Here is a 27,252-nt window from a genome sequence, read left to right as displayed (position 1 = left end):
GCAATAAGGGTGTGCACTTGCCCCCCTCCCCCCAGCTTGGGGCCCTACTTAAATATGTGCAGCAGCTGTGAAAAAGGCGAATTCCATATTAAGCACCATTAAGAATTCAAAATAAAACTGCCAATATTGTTATACAAATAACGGGACTGCCATATTGTGTGGTGTGCTGGGCGCCTCACCTCAGAAAGGCGTATTTTAGAGCCGGAGATGGTTCGGAAAAGAGCAATTGAAATGTTCGAGGGGCTGCAGCGACTACCCTGTGCGAGAAAGGGGGTGACATTTGCCTTCAGCACCTCCTTGTTAGCTCCCCCCAGGCACCCGACTGGCTGCTGCAAGAACAGGAGGCAGGAGTAGACGGGCCTTTTCGCCTGATCCAAGTAGGGCAAGGGCTGTAGCTCAGGGGTACAATTTCTGCTTAGTATGCAGAAACATCCCAGATTCAATCCCAGCAGCTCCAGCTAGGGTAGATAGATAAACTTTATTCGCATTAGCCAACATAGCAACATAAAACAAGCAATATATACAATTAAAAAGACAACAATGGGTAAAAAGGGCATTCAAATGACCAAGAATATCATTCACATAGTGGCCCTTCATCTCATTGCACCCTCGATAAACCTAGAAACCTTTGCTGTTGTCTGATCATTTTGGTCCGATGAAAGAAAGAACAATGTGGCCGCAGATGGGCGGCCTGGGGTGGTAAGTAAGAGTGTGGTGATGATCTCATTCCTCAGATCTTTATAAAGGGGACAGCACAGGAGAACATGAGCCACTCATAGAATCATAGAATCATAGAGTTGGAAGAGACCACAAGGGCCATCAAGTCCAACCCCCTGTCAAGCAGGAAACACCATCAGAGCACTCCTGACATATGGTTGTCAAGCCTCTGCTTAAAGACCTCCAAAGTAGGAGACTCCACCACACTCCTTGGCAACAAATTCCACTGTCGAACAGCTCTTACTGTCAGGAAGTTCTTCCTAATGTTTAGGTGGAATCTTCTTTCTTGTAGTTTGGATCCATTGTTCCATGTCTGCTTCTCTGGAGCAGCAGAAAACAACCTTTCTCCCTCCTCTATGTGACATCCTTTTATATATTTGAACATGGCTATCATATCACCCCTTAACCTCCTCTTCTCCAGGCTAAACATGCCCAGCTCCCTTAGCCGTTCCTCATAGGGCATCGTTTCCAGGCCTTTGACCATTTTGGTTGCCCTCCTCTGGACACGTTCCAGTTTGTCAGTGTCCTTCTTGAATTGTGGTGCCCAGAACTGGACACAGTACTCCAGGTGAGGTCTGACCAGAGCAGAATACAGTGGCACTATTACTTCCCTTGATCTAGATGCTATACTCCTATTGATGCAGCCCAGAATTGCATTGGCTTTTTTAGCTGCCGCGTCACACTGTTGGCTCATGTCAAGTTTGTGGTCAACCAAGACTCCTAGATCCTTTTCACATGTACTGCTCTCAAGCCAGGTGTCCCCCATCTTGTATTTGTGCCTCTCATTTTTTTTGCCCAAGTGCAATACTTTACATTTCTCCCTGTTAAAATTCATCTTGTTTGTTTTTGCCCAGTTCTCTAATCTGTCAAGGTCATTTTGAAGTGTGATCCTGTCCTCTGGGGTGTTAGCCACCCCTCCCAGTTTGGTGTCATCTGCAAATTTGATCAGGATGCCCTTGAGTCCATCATCCAAGTCGTTGATAAAGATGTTGAATAAGACCGGGCCCAAGACAGAACCCTGTGGCACCCCACTAGTCACTCTTCTCCAGGATGAAGAGGAACCATTGATGAGCACCCTTTGGGTTCGGTCAGTCAGCCAGTTACAAATCCACTGAGTGGTAGCATAGTCAAGACCGCATTTTACCAGCTTCTTTACAAGAATATCATGGGGCACCTTGTCAAATGCCTTGCTGAAATCAAGGTAGGCTACATCCACTGCGTTCCCTTCATCTACCAGGCTTGTAATTCTGTCAAAAAACGAGATCAGGTTAGTCTGACATGACTTATTTTTCAGAAATCCATGCTGACTATTGGTGATCACAGCATTCCTTTCTAGGTGCTCACAGACTGTTTGCTTAATGATCTGCTCCAGAATCTTCCCTGCTATTGATGTCAGACTGACTGGGCGGTAATTATTTGGGTCCTCTCTTTCCCCCTTTTTGAAAATAGGGACAACATTTGCCCTCCTCCAGTCTGCCGGGACTTCGCCTGTTCTCCAGGAATTCTCAAAGATGACTGCCAGTGGTTCTGACATCACATCTGCCAGTTCTTTTAATACTCTTGGATGCAGTTCATCTGGCCCTGGAGACTTGAATACATCTAAACTAGCCAAGTATTCTTGTACTATCTCCTTAGTTATGCTGGGCTGTGTTTCCTTTGCTGAATCATTTGCTTCAAATTCTTCAGGTCGGGCATTGTTTTCTTTATCGGAGAAGACTGAGGCAAAGAAGGCATTGAGGAGTGCAGTCCTTTCTGTGTCCCCTGTTTGCATTTCACCATCTTCTCCTCTGAGTGACCCCACTGTTTCTTTGTTCTTCCTTTTGCTACGAACATACCCATAAAAGCCTTTTTTGTTGCTTTTAACCTCTCTAGCAAGCCTGAGTTCATTCTGTGCTTTAGCTTTTCTGACTTTGTGTCTACACGTGCTAGCTAATTGTCTCAATTCCTCTTTGGTGGTTCCCCCCTTTTCCATTTTTTGTACACATCCTTTTTAAATCTTAACTCAGTTAAAAGTTCTTTAGATAGCCACCCTGGCTTCTTTAGGCACCTTCCATGTTTCCGTCTCATTGGTATTGCCTGAAGTTGTGCTTTTACTATCTCCCTCTTAACAAACTCCCAGCCATCATGAACTCCCTTTCCTTTTAGTATTACTGTCCATGGGATCTCACCCAGCACTTCCCTAAGTTTTATGAAGTCAGCTTTCTTAAAGTCAAGAAATTGAGTCCTAGTATGCTTGGCTGCTCCTTTCCGCTGTATAGTAAACTTCAGAAGAGCATGATCACTCGCGCCTAATGATCCTTCCACTTCTACCCCACTAACCAGGTCATCAACATTGGTTAGGACCAGATCTAAAATGGCTGTTCCTCTTGTTGCTTCTCCCACTTTCTGGACAATGAAGTTGTCTGCAAGGCCAGTGAGGAATCTGTTCGACCTTATGCTCTTGGCTGAGTTTGACATCCAACAAATATCCGGGTAATTGAAGTCCCCCATTACTACTATCTCCCTTCCTTTGGCATGCTTGGCCATCTGTTCCAGGAAGGCATCATCTATGTCCTTGGGGATCTATAGTAAACTCCCACAATGAGGTCACTGTTATTCTTCTCTCCCTTAATTTTGACCCAAATGCTCTCACTTTGGCTTTGAGGTTCTAAATCTTGGATCTCTTCACAGGTATACACATCCCTGACATATAACGCCACTTCTCCTCCTTTCTTGTCTGGTCTGTTTCTCTGAAATAGATTGTATCCCCCCATTATTACATTCCAATCGTGGGACTTATCCCACCAGGTTTCAGTGATGCCTATTATGTCATATTTAGTTTGCTGTACCAAGAGCTCAAGCTCATCTTGTATATTTCCCATGCTTTGCGCATTAGTGTACAGACATTGAAGTCCATTAATCATTCCCCCGTGTCTCTTATTTAAGGATTTTTTCCTCCCACCACTAGGTCTGTGTGCTGTTTGCTCCATTTGGTCTATGACATTTGGATGATCATCTTCATCAATTGATAGACTCCTACCTTCAGGAGCACTGTCTCCCTCCCCCACATTAGTCAGTTTAAAGCCCTCCTGATGAGGTTTCTGAGATTTTTGGCAAAAACATTTCTCCCAACCGTTGTGAGGTGCAGCCCATCGCTTGCTAGAAGTCCATCTTCAAGAAACTGCAGTCCGTGATCTAAGAATCCAAACCGTTCCTGTTTACACCATTTGCAAAGCCAGCTGTTCACTTCCACTATTTTTCCCTCTCTCCCTGGGCCATGTCGTTCAACTGGGAGGACAGATGAGATGACAATTTGTGCATTTAATTGCTTCAATTTCCTGCCCAGAGCCTCGTAGTCTCTTTTGATCTTCTGGAGGCTATTGCTTGCAATGTCATTGGTTCCCACATGAACCAAGAGGAAGGGGTATTTGTCAGTGGGTTTTATGATTCCTTGCAGTCGTTCAGTTACATCTTGGATCTTAGCCCCGGGGAGACAGCGCACTTCCCGAGACATCTTGTCAGGCCAACAGATCACTGCTTCTGTTCCCCTCAGTAGGGAATCCCCGATCACCACTACACGCCTCCTCTTAGGTTTGGTTGGGGTTCTTCTGTGAGCTGTCCAGCTCACAGAAGCATAGTCAAGCTAGCACTCCAGCTAGGACTGGGAAAGACCTCTGGATACCTGTTGCTGGGAATCTCAGGTGGACAGAAAATGCTGCTCAAGTGCGCTTACCTTAAACGGTCAGGTGGCATTGCAGCCAGGCCACGGGCCTGGCCAACAATCCAGCAGCAGGTTGGCGAGGTCTGCAGGCCTGTCTGCAGATTGGCCTTTGGCAGGCAGGCCTGGTTCCAGGGATCCCCCAGGAGCGTTTCCCGCACCCCATGAGGAATAAATTGAGGTGAGCCCAACGCTTCCCCTCAGTTTCCCCCCCTCAAATCCTGTGTGCTGCAGGCTTCCCATAGGCATCTAGTCGACCACTGAAAGAACAAGATGCTGGACTAAGAGGGGCCTTTGGTCGGATCCAGCAGGCCCATTTTAGGTTATTATCCAGGTGATTTGCTGCTAAGTCAGTGTTGGCAGTATTGAGCCCAATGGACCAATGGTCTGACCAGTGCCGGATTTACGTATAAGCTAAACAAGCTATAGCTTAGGGCCCCCCAAAAAAATTTAAAGGGGGGAAAAACTGGATGTACATTTCCAAAATATAAGATAAAAAAAACCTACATGCAGCAAGTGTGTTTTGTGTTGTGCAGGCGCCTGTGATGTAAGTCATGCTAGCCTGCTCCCTAAACTATCACTGGTTTGCTCCTTTCTATATATAGGGTGCCTACATTCTGCATGTGCAAATGGCTTTAGATACCTATTAGGTCCATAAATGACCATATAGCATATATTCAGCACAAAAAACAGCGACAATTTGTTGTTGACAAAGGACAGCTGGATATATAAAGGGCCCCATTACCTTCAGTAGCTTATGGCCTCATCAAACCTAAATCTGGCCCTGGGTCTGACTAATTATTTTTTTTACATTTTTATGTATTTACATATTTATGTATGTTTTGCTTTTTTATGACTATGGGTATTTTGGTGGGTATACTATAGGTATTTTGGTTGCTTATGTTTTTTCTTCTTCTGGTCTATTTTTCTCCTTTCAAAAACTTCTCTCCCCCCCTCCCCCCCCCGTAGTGACTAACTTTTTTGTGTCCAGCAGCTGTCATTTCCATTCAGGTGCCTGGACTTACTGTGTGGTTAGGCATTCTGAGGGAAACAAGACAAAAATGTCAGGAGCGGCTGCTTGTGTTGGCCACTGCTGCTGACTCAACCCGTCTCTGGAGGCAGCAGGATCCTGAGCCCACCCACCCACTCGTTACCCTTAATTGCCACAAATAGAATGAGTGGGCAGAAATGAAACTTGCATTCTGTGGATTAATTCCTCTCTGCATTTGTTATGAAACATGAATGACAAATGCAAGGATTTTCCATACTGCCCAGCTCTGTCCAGTTTGGAATGAGGATCAACTGCAATCCGTGCATGCTTGGAAAGTCAGCAGCGATACTCGGGATATGTTGTCACAGATCCAGTATTTATAACCCTTGCCAAGACAGAGAGAATGTGAAATCAACAAACTTAAGTGCTTGGGCTGCATACAGCAAGAAATTGGTGTTTTAAAAATCCCTGAATTTCACATCATACGTTTTTGTGGTTTTCCCCCCAAAGATATTTTTAGGACTGCTGTAGCAGAGGGAATATGAATAAAGGAAAGCATGGCATTAAAAGCACACAAATTCTGGTGATTTTTGCTTTCAGCACGCTGGAAGGGCTGCTTTTTTACTGCTTTCTTCTGACTTACACTGAAAATAACTCTCAATACCAAATTCTCCCCAGACTGCTAAGAAGTCACTCAGTAAAAGTTTATGGGGTATAACTTCCATTTGTAAAAGTCTGAATTTTCCACTATGGTTAAATTGTTGTGGTTGCATTTTGGCAGTTTCCACAACTTTATCTCTTGGTAATGTAGAATATATATTTTGCATATAAACATTCTTGAATTGCACAAAAATAAATGCATTTTTCAGCCACATAAATTGGTTTAAGGTTGCAATGCTATAACCACTTACCTGAGAGCAAGCCCAATTGCACTCCCTGAGATTTACTGCTGAGTGAACATACTTGCAGTGTTCACGTTTTGGAATACATTAAATCACTGGGACAGTGGGAGGTAGCACAAAATGAAAGGTTTCTTACCTGCAAAAGATTGCGTCCAAGACAGAATGTCAAGTCGGCAACATAGAACCCAAACTCCCAGCAAGGCCAGAAATAGGGAAAGAAGGGATTAAGGCTCCTTGCTTTTATTTTTGTACATTACTTATTTTTACACACATTTCCGGAGACTGTAAGTCTCCACTGCAAGACGCTAATCCCCACAAGCTCATGACATTTGGTATTTTCACCACCAGAGGACCCTGGAAAATAAATTCAGACCGACAAGTGTTGTCTATCTGTTGAGGGTCTATATATTTTCACTATGCACCTTGGGATCTAGAATGCTGTGCATTCAACTGCTGAAGGATTCTTCACATATGTTTTATATCTTTATATTTATATGTTTGCCTACAAAACTGTATACAGGAACAGTAAACATGAAAAGATGGATATCCCTTGTGTTTATATACAGTCAATGACCATTTTGCACAGGGATTCCCTTCCCAACCCGTGTGCATCGGTGGCGTGTGTACGAGCACCCCATTCTGCCCTACTCCTATTCCACCATTTTTGTGACGCATTTCATGACATTTCTGGGTCACTTCTGGGTTCGGGGCCGTGTGCAGACACCACAATCACTTGTCATTTGGACATACATTCATCGTAATTTGTTCTGGCTGGCAAAACCCGCAACTTATATACACAATTTCCATAAGTGAACGGCATTTCTGTGTTTTCTCTTGTTCAGACATCCGTTCTTAGCTACAAAATTTTAATGCACGAAACTGCCTTTCTGAATGGTGAGGTGGACCCGGATGCTGTCGTTCTGGGTGATAAGCTTAGATGCTTAACAATCTTTTTTAGGACCGTCCAGGTGGGTGTACGTGGGCATGCTGCTATAGAAGGTGGGACATGGAGAGTGCTGGTTGACTGCATCCTAGGCATGAAGAAAAAGACCAGCACATAGCAATGGGAGGATAATTTACCCACTCATCATTTGCACAGCCTTCCATCCCTCCCTCCAAGGTGTTTTAAGGAAGCTTGAAACAGGAGGGTCGGTGGCGTGGGGACCAGATGGCCGAGTCAACATGTGGATAGCCAAGTAGCCAACCCCCAATTTAGAACATTTCAAGGAAGACGAAACAGACCATTAACTGACTGTAGCAAAAAAAGCATTGTTGGGGTGTAATATTCAAATAATGGGCAAGGCATTGAAATTGGAAAATCGCATGTCTGTTGCCATAAAAAGAAAGATCAAGCACGGTCTAATCTGTAAAATAACTGTATGGCCAACCCTACACACACACACTCCAGTACTGTGGTCCATACTAGACCTGGGAAAGGTCAATTGGTAGAGCATAAGACTCTTCATCTCAGGGTCATGGGTGTGAGCCCCACATTGGGCAAGAGATTCCTGCATTGCAGGGGGTTGAACTAGATTGCCCTTGTGGTCCCTTCCAACTCTATAATTCTGTGATTCTATAATGGGTTGTCATGCCAGTGTTTATATGGTTTTTAATTTTTAATAAAGCACTGGACAATAAAGCATGATAACTTGGTTGGTTAGAGCGCGATGCTGATAATGTCAAGGTTGCAGCGGGGTTGACTAGATCATTCTCAGGATGCCTCCAGCTATATGATTCTATTATCTTAAAGGATGGCTGGACTGGAAACTTTGATATATTAGTCATATGCAGTGCTTTCTAAAAAAATGTTTAGGGGTACTCTCATTTTGATTCAAGAAAACCACCCATTTTATAGTTCACATTGGGGGAAATAAATACAGTAAATGGACAAAAGTACCAAGATTCACAAAATGTTTAGCATAACCCCAGGAAAAAAGTACTGGCCCTATGGCTAGATTTAAGGGGGGGGGGGAGACACTTAAGTGCTCTTTTTAAAAAAGATTGACTTGTGTATTAAGATGTTTAGAAATGTGTCCTTCTAGGCACATACACAAAATAAAATATAGCATTTAAAAGATCAAAGGAGAGACACTATTCCTCCATTGCTTTTTACTTTTTACTTTGTTGTACCACCGTGAACGGTGGTTTGTATTGATGTATTTTTATTTTGTTCCATTTTACGTTGGTTTGGGGTTGGATAGTGAGTGGGGTGGGGATTTGTTTTGTTTGGTACAATTGTTTTTGGTTTGATTTGTTTTTCTATTTTGTAAATGGAGGTTGGTTTGAGGCTTGGGATTGCTACTGTAGTGGGGCAAGGGAGGTATGGCGGTGGGGGCAGATGTCATAGGCGAAGGGGATCGAGATACGGATATGCTCGTACCCCTTCCAATCTGCGCCCCATCCCGAGGGACGAAGGTAGGGTGAGCAAGGATTACTCACCTCCGTCACTGGTGTTGTGCAATGCCAGGTCTATAGGCAACAAAACCGCCACCCTGCGAGACTTCACCTCGCAGGGGGTTGACCTGGCTTGTGTGACAGAGACCTGGGTGCGCAAAGGGGAAACTGTTACCTTACGAGAGATGGCGCCCCCCGGGTTTCTCCATCCTCCACCAGTCGTGGACTGTGGGCCAGGGGGGGAGGGGTGGCATTATTAATCCGGGAAGGTTGTTCTTTCAGGGCTCTACTATCGCCATCGATCCCCGGCATTGAATGTGTTGGCCTAGTGTGGGGCTCCGAGGTGAGCTTGGCTGTCTGGCTGGTGTACCAGCCACCTAGCACACCAGCAGCCACCCTGTCAGGCCTGCTGGAGGCGGTGGCCGGCTGGGCCTTAGAGTTCCCTAACCTATTGGTATTGGGGGACTTCCATGCTGATGCCATTCCCTCCTCACAGGCTCTGGACCTGGTGTCTTCCATGGCGACACTAGGGCTCTCCCAGTTTGTTTCAGGCCCCACACATCAAGCAGGCCACACGCTGGATTTGATCTTTGGGGCCGGTATAGATGTGATCATGTCTCCTTCAATGAAGGTGCCATGGTCTGATCACTACGCTCTGAAAGCAAGGATTGATTTTCCACCCCCACCCTGCTTAGGTGGCGAGCCAATTTGGGCTTGCCCGCAGAGGCTGATGGACCCTGATAGATTCCGTCAGGCCTTGCGGGACCTTGCTCCCCCTGGCGACTCATTGACTGAGCTTGTTGAGGGCTGGAATATCCGGCTCCTGTCAGCCACCGATGAGATCGCACCTAGGTACCCTCTGCGACCCCGCAGAAACCGGGCTCCCTGGTTTACCAAGGAGCTTCGGAAAATGAAGCGGGACCTCAGACGGCTAGAGCGAGTATGGCGGGGTGCCCGTGATGGAGCCTCAAGAACATTTTATAGGGTTTTTATGAAAACCTACGAGATGGTAGTGAAGGCCGCTAAGAAGTCCTACTTCTCAGCCTCCATTGCCTCCACTAGCTCTCGCCCGGTGCAATTATTTAGTATAATTAGGTCTTTAACGTCCCTTGAAGGACAGCCAAATTTAAATAACAATTTGACACACAGCTGTGAGGCATTTGCGAACTTTTTTGCGGAGAAGGTCCTGTTGCTCCGCCATGACCTCCCTGCCAATTTGGATACAATAAAGAACTGGAGGCCCCTCGACTGTCCTTGGGTCCAGTATTGGACCACTTTGACCAGATATCCCCATCCGATGTTGACAGACTCCTCCGAGCTGGAAATCCCACCACCTGTCCTCTTGACCCGTGCCCGTCTTGGCTGATTAGAGCGTGCCCAGACGAGGTGCAGGCCCCCCTGGGTGATATCATCAATTTGTCCCTTGGCACTGGGATATTCCCAGGGGAACTGAAGGAGGCAGTGGTGCGTCCGCTCTTAAAGAAAACATCATTAGATCCCTTAGATCTATCCAATTACCACCCGGTTTCGAATCTTCCATTCCTGGGTAAGGTGATTGAGAGAGCGGTTGCTGAACAGCTTGGTAGGTTTCTGGATGAAACATCGGCTCTGGATCCATTCCAGTCCGGCTTCCGCGCTGGTCATGGGATCGAGACAGCTCTGGTCGCCCTAACAGATGATCTCCGCAGGCAGCTGCTGATTCTTCTAGACCTGTCAGCAGCCTTCGACATGGTCGATCACGAACTCCTGGACCACCGCCTTGCCGACGTGGGGATCCAGGGCACAGTCCTTCAATGGCTGCGCTCGTTTCTCTCTGGTCGGGGACAGAGGGTGGCGCTTGGGGGGGAATTGTCATCACGCCACTCCTTGGTGTGTGGAGTGCCTCGGTGCGATTCTCTCCCCGATGCTTTTTACCATTTTTATGCGCCCCCTCGCCCAGCTTGTCCGGAGTTTTGGGCTGGGTTGCCATCAGTATGCCGATGACACCCAACTCTATCTGTTGATGGGTGGCCATCCTGACTCGGCCCCAGACACACTGACCAGATGTCTGGAAGCTGTGGCTGGATGGTTACGTGGGAGCCGGTTGAAGTTAAATCCTTCGAAGACAGAGGTCCTCTGGCTGGGACGGGGCGAAATTGGATTGAGGGGGCAACTCCCATCTCTTGCGGGGGTGCAATTAGTGCCAGCATTGTCCGTTAAGAGTTTGGGTGTAATCTTCGATACCTCCCTCTCTATGGAGGCGCAGATTACAGCTATAACAAAGGCGGCATTTTTTCATCTCCGCCAAGCTAAGCAGTTGGCTCCTTTTCTCTCTCGCCCTGACCTAGCCACTGTGATCCACGCGACGGTCACCTCCAGACTGGATTATTGTAACTCGCTGTACGTGGGGCTGCCCTTGAGACTGACCCACAAACTCCAGCGGGTGCAGAATGCCGCGACGAGACTCCTTTTGGGGTCTTCGCTGCGAGATCATATTCATCCGGTACTATACCAGCTGCACTGGCTCCCGGTGGAGTACAGGATCAGGTTTAAGGTGCTGGTTTTAACCTTTAAAGCCCTATACGGCCTAGGACCCTCGTACCTATGGGACCGCCTCTACTGGTATGTCCCACAGAGAAATTTACGGTCTGCAAATAAAAACATCCTGAAGATCCCAGGCCACAGAGAGGTTAGGCTGGCCTCAACTAGAGCCAGGGCTTTCTCGGCCGCGGCTCCAATCTGGTGGAACGCTCTGTCACAAGAGACTAGGGCCCTGCGGGACCTGACATCTTTCCGCAGGGCCTGCAAGACAGAGCTGTTCCACCAGGCCTTTGGTCAGGGCGCAGCCTGACCCCCTCCTCTGGCAATCTGCACAGAATTTTGCTTAATGGTTGCCATCAATTTGATTTTAATTAATTTTATAATGAATTTTTTAGAATGTTGGATTATTTTGATTGTTGTTAGCCGCCCTGAGCCCAGCTTCGACTGGGGAGGACGGGATATAAATAAAATTTATTATTATTATTATTCCACACACTCTGGGCTACAGCACTACGGTTTTGCGAATGATAGCAGCAACTTGCCTCTACATGGCTTCTCTAGTTGTGACGGAGTAAATGGTTGTTTAACATCTGGAAATAAGTCTCTGGTACCTGTCGCTTATAAATTTACAAATAAGCACTGCTACAGGACCGTCACATCTATATACTTAATTGTTGATGTAAGGAAAGGCTAGCAATCGGATAAATACTATTGAAGTTTTATTGTTTTGCAGAAGGGAGTCATAGCTAAATAAGCCAATAAGGACCAAGGACAAAAGTGACCCAACGCTGCTTCTGCCTTCTTCCTTCCAGAGCAGTACCACCCCCTGGAAGTTAGACGTAAGTGCCTCCCAAATGTTTTCTATTCTAGCGCTTGAAATGGAAATGGCATTTGGCAAGAGCAAAAGTCCTCCTGGGCTTCAAATGTCATTAAATGATGTTTGCCTTCAGTATTTCTGTGTGTGCTCACCCCACCAGTCTTCGAAGTGTTTTGATTTGGCGTCTCTTTTAAAGTAGGCCGGACAGGTTAAACCCCTAAATACATGTTCAAGATGAAGCCATAAGCTTCCCCCACATAGAAGAGCTAGACACCACTCACAACATCCTTTTACATCTGAGCTACTGGTATGAGGATTGCAGGCAGATGACTCAAATACATTTTCCCTACCCCAAAAAAGTGGGGTGTGTGTGAGAGAGATTCCACTCCGTGCCCCACACTCAAAGACAAATGCCACAGGACTTTAAAAAAGCATTGGTCTTCTTTTGACTAAGGTAACCCAAAGCAACTTATAATAGATTTCTTTGTTCTTGTTACAGCAGACTAATAATTGCCCCTGAAATGTCTTACCACAGTGGTTCAAATGTTACTCTCTTTCAAGAGAGATGAAACTGGGCTAGGTCAGAGATGTGCGCACTGGGCAAACTCAGCAGATAGTGCCTTGCCACGCTTCTGTGCCTAACCCCCAGTGAACTGTGTAGCTTGAACTTAGTGCATTCATTAGCCTTCAAAGTCATGTTTTTGTCTTCTGTTGCTTGGGGCTGAGCCCTGCTAGGTGGCAAAGCAGCTGCCGTTTCTTGTTACCGCATGCTCAAAACCATTCTTCCTTTTGAGTACAATAATCTGATCCAAAGGAGTTAAAAGAAGAACTTTAACTTCTAAACTCTACTTCAAATTTGTAGAGTTTCTACAAATATCTACAGGGAGCAGAGAAAGAAGATCAATCCATTGCAATGTACTGTAAACCTTATTTTCAATTACATAAATGTACTGTAAAAGTAAGTGAAATGTAGCGGTTTATTACATTTATTAAATGTAATGCAACGTTAAATGTAATTATAGTTTTCTTGCCAAAGAGCATTGAGAGATTATGTCTGCAATGACTGTACTAGAATCATTACAGATTTGACAATTTCAATTATGCGTAAGCAGCTTAGTTGAGTACAGCAAAGAGAACGAGAGAGAGAGAGAGAGAAGAAATCACTTACAGATTATGGACATATGCATGAAGGTTTTCCAGAAAACAAAAAATCAGGAGACCATTAACCTGTTCTGCTTTCCAACCAATGCAAGCAATTAAACACAGGGCTCCAGATCTATTATGCCATATGACTTTTTTTTTTTAAAAAAAAGACTATTTCTAGCACCTATGAAGGTAACAGCTTCACTGGAAGTATGTGGAAAATGTCTAATGACATTTAGGGATGCATGAGCGTCTCACTCTTTGCCATGAAAGGGTGAGATCTTTCACAAGTGGCCAAAGCTATTACTCACAATGGATTGCGACCTTTCCGTGCATTCACTCTGAACGTATGAATGATGCTCAACTCTGCCTTCTCTCCCTACTCAATAACCCTCCTCTACAAAGGCATACCTAGGGGAAGGAGAAAGTTGAACATCTGTTTTTGCAGATCAGGCTGGAGCTTACTCCTGTAGCCCAGTCTCCAAGGAGATATGCTCTGTGCCCTAGCAACACTCAAAAGGAACCCCTTTTAGCATCCTTCTGTCACAACTCCTCTCTCACCAGGGAGCAGGTGAGGCTACACATCCCCGATGAGAGAAGACTCTCCAAATGATGTTGAAGCTGTGAAGGCCCCCAGGAACCTTCTGCCCAGCATTCCTGGAGTACAAAGCATTTTCTCCCACCAATGAGACAGCCTGTAGGCTAGAGGTGCAGAATGTCTTTTGCCCCTGCAGCCCTAGGAAAGTTTCCCGAGGTAACAGGAGGATGAGGATGTGGCAGCTTTGACAGGCATAACCCTTATCTCCCTTCTCTCAGCAGGCTACCATCGGGGATGTTTCTGATTTCCCACAAAGGATCAAGACAAGCGGGAAAATTCACATTTGCAAGCTCTCCTGACCAATTTCTTGTGACGTCTCCAATGGCATCTGCGTAAGGTGAGGGATGTGGCGTGTCTGTGTTTGTGCGTGAGCTGTTAAGGGGAAGGATTGCGACCTTCCAACATATATCTGCGCCCTCCCCATTTTCTTGAAAAAGAAAATATGGGAAGCAAGAAACTACCCGTGAATTTCCATAATGCCAGTGGTACAATTCAGCACACTTTGGACTAAACAGAGATTGTTTAACCAAGGGTTGCATCCAGCGCAGCTTTAAGTAACTAGTTTCATCAGTGCAATAATTCATGTTTACGTTTGGAACTGCCCACTCTCCTCGCCCCCCCCCCCTATAATATGTATGTGTAAAATCACTCAGAGCAGATTGCTACCCATCTTTATCAGGCCATGTGTCTTCGGAAAGGAGCCTCTAAATACTATTCCCATGTCCAAGCCAGTTTGGTAGCCCCTACAGACTTTTGACTACATGGGAGGAAGGGAGTCGTATGCGAGCTACATTCCTAATGCCCAAATTGAAGCCTGCTTTTCAAAGCAGAAGCATTGGTATAAAACTTTGCTCCTTTTAAGAGCCAAGGTGACAGAGCACTTTGAGCATCTTACACACAGGGTAGCTAAAAAAAACACAGTGGCATGTAAAACTGCATCCTGCTATAATCTTGCCTTTCTACGAGTTTTAAAAAACACTGAAAATCCCACACTGCATAAATATAAAATATTTTTTTTATTTGGCTTTTGCAGATTGAAAGAGCAAATACACATAATTAGCTTTAATCTTATGCCTTATGTGTAATAAATTTTTATTACAATATGTAGCATTTATCGATTTGGGAAACTGCATATCAACTACCTATTTAACACGAGCTTATTCAGGAAAGAGCACGTTAACTAAAAGAACGTACAGTGGTGCCTCGCAAGACGAAAAGAATCCGTTCTGTGATTCTCTTCGTCTAGCGGTTTTTTTGTCTTGCGAAGCAAGCCCATTGACAGATTAGCGGATTAGCGGCTTTTAGCGGCTTATCTGCTGATCGGATCAGCTGATAAGCGGCTTAGCGGCTTAGAAAAAAAGGGGGGGGAACCAGCAGGAACTTGCAAGACATTGTCGTCTTGCAAAGCAAGCCCATAGGAAATTCGTTTTGCGAAGCACCTCCAAAACTGAAAACTCTTTCGTCTAGCGAGTTTTCCGTCTTGTGAGGCATTCGTCTTGTGGGGCACCACTGTACTTGCAATGTTCACTGGTACAGAAAGTGGGGAGGGGGATGGGGGGGGAAGAATGACATGTTGGAGGGGAAACTCACCCCAACAAACCCTCTCATCATTCATTATCTGAATTGTTTCACTTGCTTCCTTATATCTCGAGCTTTTCTTTTTAGAACATTCAAATCTCCTTCTGCCCTTTCTGCAGAGAGCTGTACATAGGAAAGATGTACATTCTCTGCCACACCTCTCACGAAGGCAGGAAGAAATTGAGCACCAATATTGGTGATAAGCGCCTCCCTTCTCTTTTCTGCTTGGCTCAGAACTTTTGAATTTAGTCAACAGAAGAAATGTGAGGCTTACTTCCTTCTGGACTCATCTATTAAGATGTTTTTTTCCACCCCGATCCAGACTATACATTCATTTCACGTTGTAAGAGAGAAGCAGACTGGAGGAATGTTTGTTCCGAAGTTGGAAGGCAAAGGAAGGAGCTACCCTTCCCACTGCTACAGATGGAGGTCTGCTACACATTAGGAAACACAGGCTTGCATAAAAGATGGTAAGATTTTAAAAAGATGGATTTTATTAAGCACAAAACAGCTTTCAATACATTATCCATACAAATTGGAAGGGGGTGGGGGGAAACCAACTATAATGGATTTCAAAGATTTGATGGGCAGGATGTAGATTGGCACAATAAAAGGGACCATTTGAAAAGTAATACAAATTATAACTATAGGGTCACCACTGTCTAAACAACAGATAGCTTGCCTACAGCCTAAAAATACTACATCATCTGAAGAATAAAGAGAATTACTATTCTGTGCGGAACTTGTACTTATTAGCACCATTCAAAGCTTGATTCAGCTGCTTAGGCAAAGAAGCACCCGACTGGTTGGGGGGAAAGCTTCAGAGAAAGAAGGGTTCAGTGCAATATTTTCAGTTCCTTTTGATAATATTTAAAGTCTATGGTTTCATAGCATGTTAAATAATTATGGCTTGGTAGAAATACACTGTTAAGATGTAGAGTAAGTTTTTACTTCAAGAAGGACGGGATTCTTTCATAACAGCTGTAGAAATGCGTTTTAAAGTATTATGGCAGGCGCAGAATGCAGATGACATGCTGGGTAACGTAGAGACATCTTATGAACTGGCAAATGGACACTATTAGCTCTCTGTTGTACAGACTTCTGGTTGTCTCAGCTGCTGTTTTTTCAAACAAACCAGCTTTATCTTCTCTCTAATGTGTTCAGCTGTAGAAGCCATATCACTCGGGCTCCCAAAGTACTGTTCAGTACTAAAACAAAGAAAAAACAAGCAAGGCACATGGGATTTGTTCTCAGTGGATACCAATTTGATTAAAAAACACATGCACAATTACTTTACACTACACCTGGCTAGTACAGTACTGAATTGCCTTAGGATGAGGTCCCAGACCTGACTGATGAATATGGATGTTATGCCACCATTATTTTTACACCAGACTCAAAACTTTGATAGTACATATTCAAACTAATGTGATTTGTTTGGAGCAGCTTCAATTTATGAGCAATAAACATTCCATTTGTTCATTTACCCTATTTTTCGCCATATAGGACGCACTTTTCCCCCTCCAAAAATGTAGGGGAAATGTGTGTGCGTCCTATGGGGCGAATGCAGGCTTTCGCTGAAGCCTGGAGAGCGAGAGGGGTCGGTGCGCACCGACCCCTCTCGCTCTCCAGGCTTCAGGAAGCTCTGCGCAACCCTCGGGAGACCGGCTCCGAGGGTTGCGCAAAGCTGCCTGCAGTCCCCGGCTCAGCGCAACTCTCTGCGGCCACCGGGAGCCGGGCGCGAAGTCCGGTCACGCTCCCGATGGCCGCGCAGAGCTGCCTGCAGTCCCCAGCTCAGCGCAGCTCTGCGCGGCCACCGGGAGCCAGGCGCGAAGTCCCGCCCCCCTCCCGATGGCCGCGCAGAGCTGCCTGCAGTCCTGGGATCAGCGCAGCTCTGCGCAGCCACCGGGAGTGGGGCGCGAAGTCCCGCCCAGCTCCGGATGGCCGCGCAGAGCTGCCTGCAGTCCCTGGCTCTGCGCAGCTCTGCGCGGCCACCGGGAGACGGGCGCAAAGTCCCGCCCCACTCCCGGTGGCCGCACAGAGCTGCCTGCAGTCCCGGGATCAGCGCACTTCTCCCCATAGCCAGCCCCACAAGCTCGGGGGACAGCGGGGAGGCAGAGCGCGCCTTCCCGCTGTTCCCCGACCTGGTTCTTCCAGCCCCACACCTGGGGGGGAAATAAAAAAAGTTTTTTTTATTCCCCCCCCCCCCCAAAAAAAACTAGGTGCGTCCTATGGGGCGCAAAATACGGTAATTCTACTCTGTGAAGCAATTGATGAGCATGCATCTCGATTAAAGATACCTTTTGATAACATTGTAAAGAAATAAATTTTTAAAAAATATTTAACTTTTTGCTATAGCATCTGACTACTTGTTCTTTTTCCAAACTGAATATTTCAGCTACAGTATTTGTATGTCTCCCTCATGTAAAATCTGTTTGACTTGTATTGCAAACTAAAACATTTTAGAATAATCATATTCCAAGGATAAGCTACATACCCATCAGGATAAACAACAGGTACTGTTAATCTATCCAGAAGTGATTTTCCAACAGCTTCAATCTCATCAAATTGTTCCTGGTCATTTATAGATTCAGGCTGGTCTGGGCATTCTTGCAAAACCTGTAACAAAGTGGTATTAAGAAAAAGAAAATTGCTTCCAGAGTTCACTTAAAACAACAGAGCAACATCCATATGTTGGTAGCTGGTAGCAACTAACTTTTTCAGCATTTGAATGGAAAGCGACAGCCATCTCCAGCCTAGTTACTCGCTCTTCGGAAGTGATGGTGAATTGTTTCCAGACTCTGTTCAGCTTTGGAAGTGTGTCTCCTGAAGACCTAGAAGTGCATCGCAGAGACTGACACAAAACGACGGTAGCCTGTAGTAACTGCCTTCCATAATCGTAAGTACTCTATAAAAAGGAAAAAGAAGAAAGATGCAATATTTCAATCTCAAATCCTTGGACAGATCTAACTACAGAAGAGCGACACAGCGGCAAGAAACAAAATACCTCAAATGTAAGTCCCAAGGCGTTCTTGCACTTCATTTGACTATTAACACATCGGCCTACTTTTCCAAACGCAGGAACGAACTGCAATGGCCTTGCTTGGGAAATCCAGCTGAACGATGAAAGGCGAGGGAAACAGAAAGCTAACCCTTTGGGGGTTTGTTTGCTTGGTCTGAACAACTGACTTGGGAGGTAGGGGGTGCACACACTTTTATGGATGGAGCCTGCTGCACAAACCCATACAGGTGCTTTGAGAATGTTCTCCCCTAAGCCCACCATGTTTTTTTTTAAAAAATCCACTCGCCTGCACAACAACAGCAAGTACCAGACTCTCTGGCCTGCACCCCTGACTAGGTCTCAAATATTCAGCAAAAAGATCCCATATTCTGCCACCTTTGTGTTCTCTGTGAACTACAAAGGAGTCAAGGAGCACAGTGACAGGGTAAACATCTTCACTTCCTGTCCCCGTTCTGTTTTTCATGAAAAGGGGACCCTATGGCTGTCCCTATGGCTGGTTGGATAGTGTTCTCGAAGCTACAAACATGAGTCTGACCAAACTGCGGGAGGCAGTGGAAGACAGGAATGCCTGGCGCGCTCTGGTCCATGGGGTCACGAAGAGTCGGACACGACTAAACGACTAAAGAACAACAACAACATGGCTGTCTCCCCCCCCCCTTCCTGCTGGGCCTTTCCAGAAGGTCATTAAGGTGCTGAGAGTGCCCCCCCTGAAAAGGCCTGAGTAACAACAGAGGAACACCCTTCTCTGGATCTGCACAGCAATTAACATCTGCTTAGTAAAACCATGCCAAAACCTTTGGTCCCTTGCTTCTGGACACAGTAGTCCTATTGTTTATCATTTACTTGTCTGAACACACTAGTTCCTTTATCAAATCAAATAGCTGATCAGGGAAGTAACTTCTAAAAAAAAAATAATGCAGAGGATTGCCCAGGGTACATGGAGTAACCACTCCACATTTGTCAGATATGAAGTGAATTCAAGCATTTCAAAACCAATCTTGTACATTTTATGACGCATGAAAACACTTTAAGGGGGGACGGACTGTGGTTGTCCCCAAGGGGATGTTCCAATAGAATAATCTTGTCAGATCTAGCCAAGGTTTCTGGCAATCAGAACTGTACTCAGAAAACAAGCTCAGCAAATAGTCTAAATGAAAATGCTAATTTTAAATATCAATGAGAAGGCTTAGAGGCAGCTTTCTAGTGACCCACCTAGCCTGCTTACACAGTGAAAGAAACCCTTCATATACCTGTGCTACATCAACAAATTTCCGATGCTTTTCCAACAAAATTTTGGTTTCTTGAGCATCGTCCCCCAGGCGGGTATGGGTCTTCAGTAGAGCATCGAGTAATTCACTTAACCATTCTACTGCCTAGAGGGAAGAGTAGAAACAGACTGTAAAACAGAAAGCATTTAAACTAACACAATCCATCTGTCACAGATGTGCTCAATAAGTAATAAGAAGTCTGCAGTGTATTTTACAGGGGTGCCCAAACACCCAAAACGATTAAATTTCCAAAACTTGTTTGACTCTCTGTGTGTGTGTCTCTTTTGAAGCAAGTTTATATGAACAACACTGGCCACAATAAATATGCAGCTCAATCTCACCTGCGCAGCATCCTCTTCACATTTAAAGAGCTGAACCATTTGAAGCATCTTCAATCGTCTGACATCTACCATGTCTTCACATCTGTGAAAGCCGGAATAATAAGCAACCACATCAGATCAGAAAGCTAAACACTATTGCCTAGAACTCAACCCATCACTCCCATCGTAGATGCAACACATGAACAATTCCTCTTGCTTTCTTTCATGTGCCACTAAAGATTGGGTAGGGTTGCCATATTTCAAAAAGTGATAAAGTTGAGCTTTTGGGGGGCAAACTTGTTGAGTTATTTTTAAGGAAATTTGCCAAAAGCTACACTTCCAACATGCCATTCATCCAGATTTTCCTGCACATCTAGCAATTTTCCACCCGGACAATTTTTCCAATGGCTGAAAATCCTGGCTGTCTGGGAAATTCTGGACATATGGCAACCCTAAGGTTGGGTAAAAACATTACTACAACGTACCATGAAAATATATAAATATATGAAAAGAATTGTTTGAAAAATCTGCAAAATTTTGATAAGCACTATCATTTCTTGGCCAACATAGTTCTCCAACTTCATACACGATGGGCAATATTCTGGGGTTACAATATAGTTGAATAAGTCCACTGGTTTCAATGGGTCTATTCTTAGTATGACTAATATTAGGTATCACCTGATATACCTATGTAAGTACTGTTATCGTATTGTATTTTGTACTGCTAGTTTAACTGAGGTTTCTGGCCCAACAAAAACACTGCATTTCCCCCCAAAAAACTGACCTTTTAAAAATTGTCCATATCCAGTTTTGGTCACTTAAATATTTATCATGAATTAATAGCACACAATCCAGGGCAGGTGGAGGGAAAGCCTAAACCATTGCCTTGTGAAGGGATATAATTTCTTTTAGCTATTGCTATTCTCATACAACATATGAGTACTGAAAAAGCTACATTGGCTCCCAGTATGTTTCCGAGCACAATTCAAAGTGTTGGTGCTGACCTTTAAAGCCCTAAACGGCCTCGGCCCAGTATACCTGAAGGAGAGTCTCCACCCCCATCGTTCAGCCTGGACTCTGAGGTCCAGCTCCAAGGGCCTTCTGGTGGTTCCCTCACTGCGAGAAGTGAGGTTACAGGGAACCAGGCAGAGGGCCTTCTCAGTGGTGGCGCCCACCCTGTGGAACTCCCTTCCATCAGATGTCAAGGAAATAAACAACTATCTGAAGGCAGCCCAGTTTAGGGAAGTTTTTAATGTCTGACATTTTCTTGTGCTTTTAATTTTCTGCTGGGAGCCAACCTCCATCTCTGTGTGGCTTTTGCAGTGGACATTTCTTGGGATTTAGACAAAGTAGCAGCAGCAGAGCCCGTTTTGCTCATAGAGAAGCAGGAAATGGAGACTGAGATCGGCAGCCTCTGAGTCTTAATATCAGGGGAGAAAGATTTAATATTTAAACACTACAAGATAATCATCTGATAGATAAATCCTAAGGACTTTCAAGACTGGTTTCAGTTCATTTTCTTTGTCATAACTTGTAAAGAATACATTCTTTTCAGTTTTCAGATATAAGCAGATCAGGGTTTTGTTCATTATTAAGTTATTCTCTTTCATGATTAACTCTATTCGTTTTCAGCCTGATCCTTTGGTCTTTTGTGCAGTACTATATGGCACATTATGACATCTTAATGTTCTCTTTAAAAGGAATACCACAACTGCAGTTGCTGAGTTATCAAAAGGCATCAAGTGAACTAAAGCAATTTTAAAGTCATACAGAATTTTCACACAAAATGGCACAGTTAAGAGAACTTCTCAGCTAGAGGGAACTTTTCAGGGCTGCTAGGCAGCATAATTATTACCTTTGCTTCCTGAGCTGCATGTCTTCCATCACTCCCTGGATGTGATCAACATTCTCTTTGTTTTCCGTGGTTACATCTTTTCCATAAGCCCAAGATGCCTGGTTAGATATTTGATCAAGAAGACTTTGACCTTTTTCACGCAAACCTTGCAGACCTAAGTCTAAGGTACAAAAAACCCAAATTCTTTGTTTCATAGAACTAGTACATTTCCCACCCTCAAACAGGTGCAAATGTGAACAAATGACATATTCCCTCTACTCATTAATTTCTGTCCAATTCTCTCTTCATCCATGTGCAAGTTTAGTTGCAGTGATTTCACTCAATAAATGATATGTCACGTAACTTACTAGACTTCAAAATGAGCAAGTTTGGCAATCAAAAGCTGCCAGTCAACCCTAACTATGCAAACATATAGATAGCTAGTGTTTAAGTTTCCTACTGCATCTTTTTTTTTTAAAGTATAATTTCTTACAGTCACAAAGTTAGTATTTATTATGGGAGAGGTCACAGCTTACTAGCAAAACGTACAACTTGCATGGTGAATGACCCAGGTTGAAACCCTGGTGTCACCAGTTAAGAAAGAAATACTAAGAGCTAAGAAAGACTGAAACACAGTGGAAGACAGTGACCAATTGTCTGACCCAGTATAAGGCAGCTTTATATGTTAATTATTTGTGTCCCTTCCAGTCTTATGAACTGCTATCACATAGCAGGGATTTTGACGTTTCCCCTCTTTCTTAATTTGACTATTGTATGCATTATCTCAGTTTACATTTAACAGGTGTTTTTCAAAATGAAAGAGATTAGTTTTCTTCTTAAAAGGTAAAGGTAAAGAACCCCTGACAGTTAAGTCCAGTCGCAGACGACTCTGGGGCTGCAGCACTCATCTCGCTTTACAGGCCAAGGGAGCCAGCGTTTGTCCACAGACAATTTTTCCGGGTCATGAGGCCAGCATAACTAAGCCACTTCTGGCACAACAGAACACCAAAACCAGAGCAGCGCACGGAAACGCCGTTTACCTTCCTGCCGCAGCAGTACCTGTTTATCTACTTGCAATGGCATGCTTTCGAACTGCTAGGTTGGCAGGAGCTGGGACCGAGCAACGGGAGCTCACCCTGTCGTGGGGATTCGAACCACCAACTTTCTGACCAGCAAGCCCAAGAGGCTCAGTGGTTTAGACCACAGCGCCATCCACATCCCTAGTTTTCTTCTTAAAGCTTTGTAAATACTGGCACAAATCTTCCAAGCCTGGACATATTATGCAGCTTAATCATAAGCGTCCTCCACATGATAACTGTTAATTAAGCTAAGGGGATCCATATGATCACAAGGGGCAGCAGGCTGAAGACATGCGGTGTGTTTTTTTCCACCCTCACTGTAATGTTCAAACACTGAACACTTGTGTCTGAAAGAGGGAAGCCTAAATGCACAGACCTTTACATGCACAACTCCCAAGAGAGCTGGGACCCCAACTGCATGGAGGTCCAAAATGTAAAGAGGTCTATGCATAGCGGCTCCCCATCTGCAATGTCCAGTCTCAACACACGGACTCCCTCTACATGCGATTTAATACACGAAAGCAGCTTCGTAAGCCTTGGAAGCAGGTGGCTTTTCAGGGATTCACGTACACTGTTTATGATGTTTCCTTGCTGCAATACAAAGGAATTTAAATGTACTGTTAAGACTTTTACGTCCCAACAGGATTTGAGCCAACTGCAAAAGGAAGCCAAGAGTTTGCATCCAAAATCCAAACAACTGTAAAGCAAATCCAATTATTCAATTAGGCTTGTGCCTCCCCCATTGCACTGTTGTTGTTTTTTAAAAGAAAGGGAATTGTAATTATCCCCCAGAGAACGAAAGGGATGGGGGGGGTGCGCATCTGAGAAAAGGCCTGCCATGCTCGCCCAATCTCTTCTGCATGAATTGCTGACTTGTGGCCAGAAAGGTCCGTTTCCCCCTCTATACTTAGTTACGAACGTGAGAGAAACATCACTGTATACTTTAAAATTTATTTTTTCCCAATTGTTCACTGTTTTATAGATTTTGAGGTTTCTACAATGTTTGGGCTTACCAACACTTTTCAGTTTCTCTTCCAGTAGCTTTAGAGTTTGCTGAATTGACGTCCCGTCTGCTGGTGCAACATCGACACACAACATCCCTAGCAGGCCGTCTAGTTGCTGAGACAACTGAAAAAGACAGCAAGAAAAACCCCAGGTATCATATTACTTCAAAAACCTGTGTTTCTCACGCTTCCACCAAGGATGTGCTTCAATGGCCGGGTGTGCTGTGACACTGACACACTGACACACACACACACGAGCTGTAAAGGGAGATAAACCTAGGGGATAGGGAAGCTCACAGGCAGATGACCTGAACAGCAGACACTCCTCACCAAACACCCTTCATCAAGAATGCTGCTGCCACACTTTCTACCAATCTCCAATGATCAAGATGTGGACTCCCAACAAGACCTGATATGCCTCTTTTTTTGTGTGTGCAGACATTGATAAGGGCCCCAGGTACAGAGTGGAAGAGGGCCAATAGTTTTAGATGAAGAAAAGTCATCACTTCTGGGCATTACAAAACAGGAGCTTATACAAAACGGAGGAGAAGCAGGATGTGCTTTAAACTGTCAGATAAGCACAGACACTAAGCACCGTGGTCACAACATTCTACAGTAGTCAATGCCCAATGTCTTCTCTCAAGAGCAATAAAAATAAGTCCCCCTCAATGACTATAAATTCAATTTTGCATAAGTAATAGACACATCAGAATCTTTCTACAGCATTGCAATAAATTTTAGCTGGGGCAATCAGAATAAGATCCACTATTTGACTACTGATTCAAAACCCTATATAACTGACTTTTTTACAGTGGTACCTTGGGTTACAGACGCTTCAGGTTACATACGCTTCAGGTTACAGACTCCGCTAACCCAGAAATAGTACCTTGGGTTAAGAACTTCGCTTCAGGATGAGAACAGAAATTGTGCTCCGGCAGCGCGGCAGCAGCAGGAGGCCCCATTAGCTAAAGTGGTGCTTCAGGTTAAGAACAGTTTCAGGTTAAGAACGGACCTCCGGAACGAATTAAGTACGTAACCAGAGGTACCACTGTATTTCTATTCTCTGTATATCATATTGTTCTTTTATTGCTATAGCCAATGGCTGATGCAAATAAAGTTTCATTTATTCATTCAAAAAAAATCCTCCTAAAACAGAAGGCTTTAGCTACTGAAAGTCCTCAGAAATGGATTGGTGTATTTTGGAATTTGTTCATTCCTAAAAACCTGTTGGCCATCTGTAGTAATCATCACACAGCAAGACTGTACAGTGAGTAAGAATGTATACTGACTTACTTCTTGGGCAACACCATGGAAATCAAGTGCTGCCTGCAACAGATTCTGCCTGAACTCCAGCTGACTGGCTTGCCGGTAACAAACATCACTTAACTGCTGCTGTAATGCTTTCAGTTCCACAAGGTCTTCTTCATCCCCGGCATTTAACAAAGCTGCAATCTGTTGATTAAGTTCCACATACACTGCAAACCACTCCTGCAAAAACAGAAAAGCGGAAAGTATATCAGAACTGCATTGCTTTTTAATGTTCTTTTTAAGACAGTGTGTGTGTGTGCGCGCACACACACACACATTCAACCAACTTACTACACAGGTTGTCATATGATTCTGTCTAACAGTAATGCATTAAAACCAGCAGCACACAGACCTGCTCAAGTCGCCGTCCATATCAAGTCAAAAATGTCATGTCTTTTTTAAACTGAGCAATTCTGTCATTTAGAAAATCAGTAGTGGACCCTTGGAACCATTTTCAGCAAGTCCTCTTTTTCTCATCACCTTAGGATTTCTGGGTGTTCCCCTGCCGCCTTGCCAAAATCTAGCCTCTCATTCATTTTGTAAGCTTATGCCCTTATCCGGTCTCTTTAATTTGTCCCCTTCTGCAATATCCTGTTCTTTAGCCCAGTAGGCTTTTTAAAAACAAACTTGTATCTATTTAGCGCACATATAATTGTTGAAATAATTTGTTATGTGAAAATAATATTTTTTTTTTAAAAAAAAAATTTAGCACACAGCAACATGTATTCAACTGATCGTCTTCTCTTGTTCCCTTGATCACATCCCTCTTCCCTCCCCTCCTTGCTGCAACTTTCCTTTCCATCGCCTCTGCAGCTTCATAGAGTTTCAGCAGCCTCTTTTCCTTCAGTATTATCAGGAGCGCACATCAGTTATCTTACTAGTTTATTATTTATACGGCATTTCTATAGTTCAGCACACTGTGCACCACTGATCACATTTAGCTCACGGATAACTTGCTGTTGCAACCAAGGGCCAACAGAAGCAACAGGATACACAGGACAAAAGCAGACAAGCAGGTGGGCAAGCGCCTCCACACTTCTGCTCTAATAACCCTTGCGCGCCAGTGCGAATGTACGGCGCATACAACTTTTGAACTTCTACCCTGCGTGAGATCTGTGAACATGCAAAAAACACAAAAGAACATCGTCTTCTTGGTGTTGCCTAAATCTAAAGCTCCTCTTCTTCCAACAGCCTCTACCCAAGGTGGAATTTCTAGGGTGATATCCTCAAACCATTAGGCCATACAGGCTCCCATTCGCACACCCGTTGCACTTTTTACTACATGCAGCTATGCTGCTAGCACCCAATTTAGGAATTTAACTTGAAAGCCTGTCAATGGATGAACATGATACCTTGAGAGACACCCCTTCCCATATGAACCCGCCAGCTTAGGACGTTCCTCAGAGGTCTGATCATGAAAAGTTGGTTGATGGGCACCTGCCTCCCTGCACAGGGCTGGCCCAAGACATCTCAGCACCTGAAGCGAACCACCAAATGGTGCCCCACCCCTGCCAGGGAAGAAGGGGTGAGTCAAGGTCTACATCAGGAACAAGGGAGGGATAAAGATCTATACTGAGATCTGTGGCCCCTGTGGATCCTGCCGCCTGAGGCGGTCTTCTGACCTGACCTCATGTGTGAGCCGGCCCTACCAAAATAGCCTACCAAAGCTCTCTATCCTGCATTTAAATGAGCAACCTAAAATCTATTTTATTTCAGGCAAGCTTAGGTTTTATTGTATATTTTTATAATTTCATGTTGTTGTTGTTTTGTTACCTGCCCCAATAATTTAATGGAAATGCAGTATTATCAAGAAAACAAACAAACAAACAAACAAACAAACAAAGAGGCTGTTGTGCCTTGACTTCCCTTTCCAGCTAGCGTGGTATAATTTCACCACTTCTGTGTGCGTTCTTAATCACTTTTCTACTTTGTTTTGTCTAGTCACATATTCTAGTGACAAATCTTTTTTGGGGAAAGTCTGTCTTATATATGCACTCATTATCATGGTTTGAACTTAATCACTGTCTGAAAATTGCTAGGCAGTAAATAGCAATAATGTC

The 27,252-nt window shown here is 44.5% G+C and overlaps 1 protein-coding gene and 1 long non-coding RNA gene across 5 annotated transcripts in view; one reads left to right on the top strand and one right to left on the bottom strand.

The window, feature by feature from the left end:
* Nucleotides 1-557: 557 nt before the first annotated feature.
* Nucleotides 558-14,967, top strand: LOC310704354. 2 transcript variants are annotated; one of them, XR_014524729.1, is made up of 3 exons: nt 558-699; nt 11,955-12,060; nt 13,998-14,967. It is a non-coding gene; the product is annotated as an uncharacterized lncRNA (long non-coding RNA). The 2 variants fall into 2 exon arrangements; XR_014524730.1 differs by lacking the exon at nt 558-699 and adding an exon at nt 4,443-4,748.
* Nucleotides 14,968-15,828: 861 nt separating this feature from the next.
* Nucleotides 15,829-27,252, bottom strand: part of SESTD1 (SEC14 and spectrin domain containing 1) — a 48,339-nt gene continuing 36,915 nt past the window's right edge. For 2 of the 3 annotated variants that reach the window (XM_083496355.1, XM_083496356.1), the window contains exons 11-18: nt 25,178-25,372; nt 23,894-24,008; nt 21,823-21,982; nt 19,989-20,070; nt 19,630-19,752; nt 18,074-18,265; nt 17,855-17,976; nt 15,829-16,565 (exon numbers count right to left, since the gene is read on the bottom strand). In XM_083496355.1, coding sequence (XP_083352481.1) covers nt 16,436-16,565; nt 17,855-17,976; nt 18,074-18,265; nt 19,630-19,752; nt 19,989-20,070; nt 21,823-21,982; nt 23,894-24,008; nt 25,178-25,372 — 1,119 coding nt within the window. In that variant the 3' untranslated portion in view covers nt 15,829-16,435. Of the gene's footprint in view, nt 16,846-17,604; nt 17,977-18,073; nt 18,266-19,629; nt 19,753-19,988; nt 20,071-21,822; nt 21,983-23,893; nt 24,009-25,177; nt 25,373-27,252 lie in introns of all 3 variants that reach the window. The other variant, XR_014524365.1, reaches the window with a different exon arrangement.

Source organism: Podarcis liolepis (genome assembly GCF_965112155.1).
Source record: "Podarcis liolepis genome assembly, chromosome: 1".
In the NCBI taxonomy this organism is placed as follows: Eukaryota; Metazoa; Chordata; class Lepidosauria; order Squamata; family Lacertidae; genus Podarcis; species Podarcis liolepis.
This window is presented reverse-complemented; position numbering and strand designations above follow the sequence as displayed.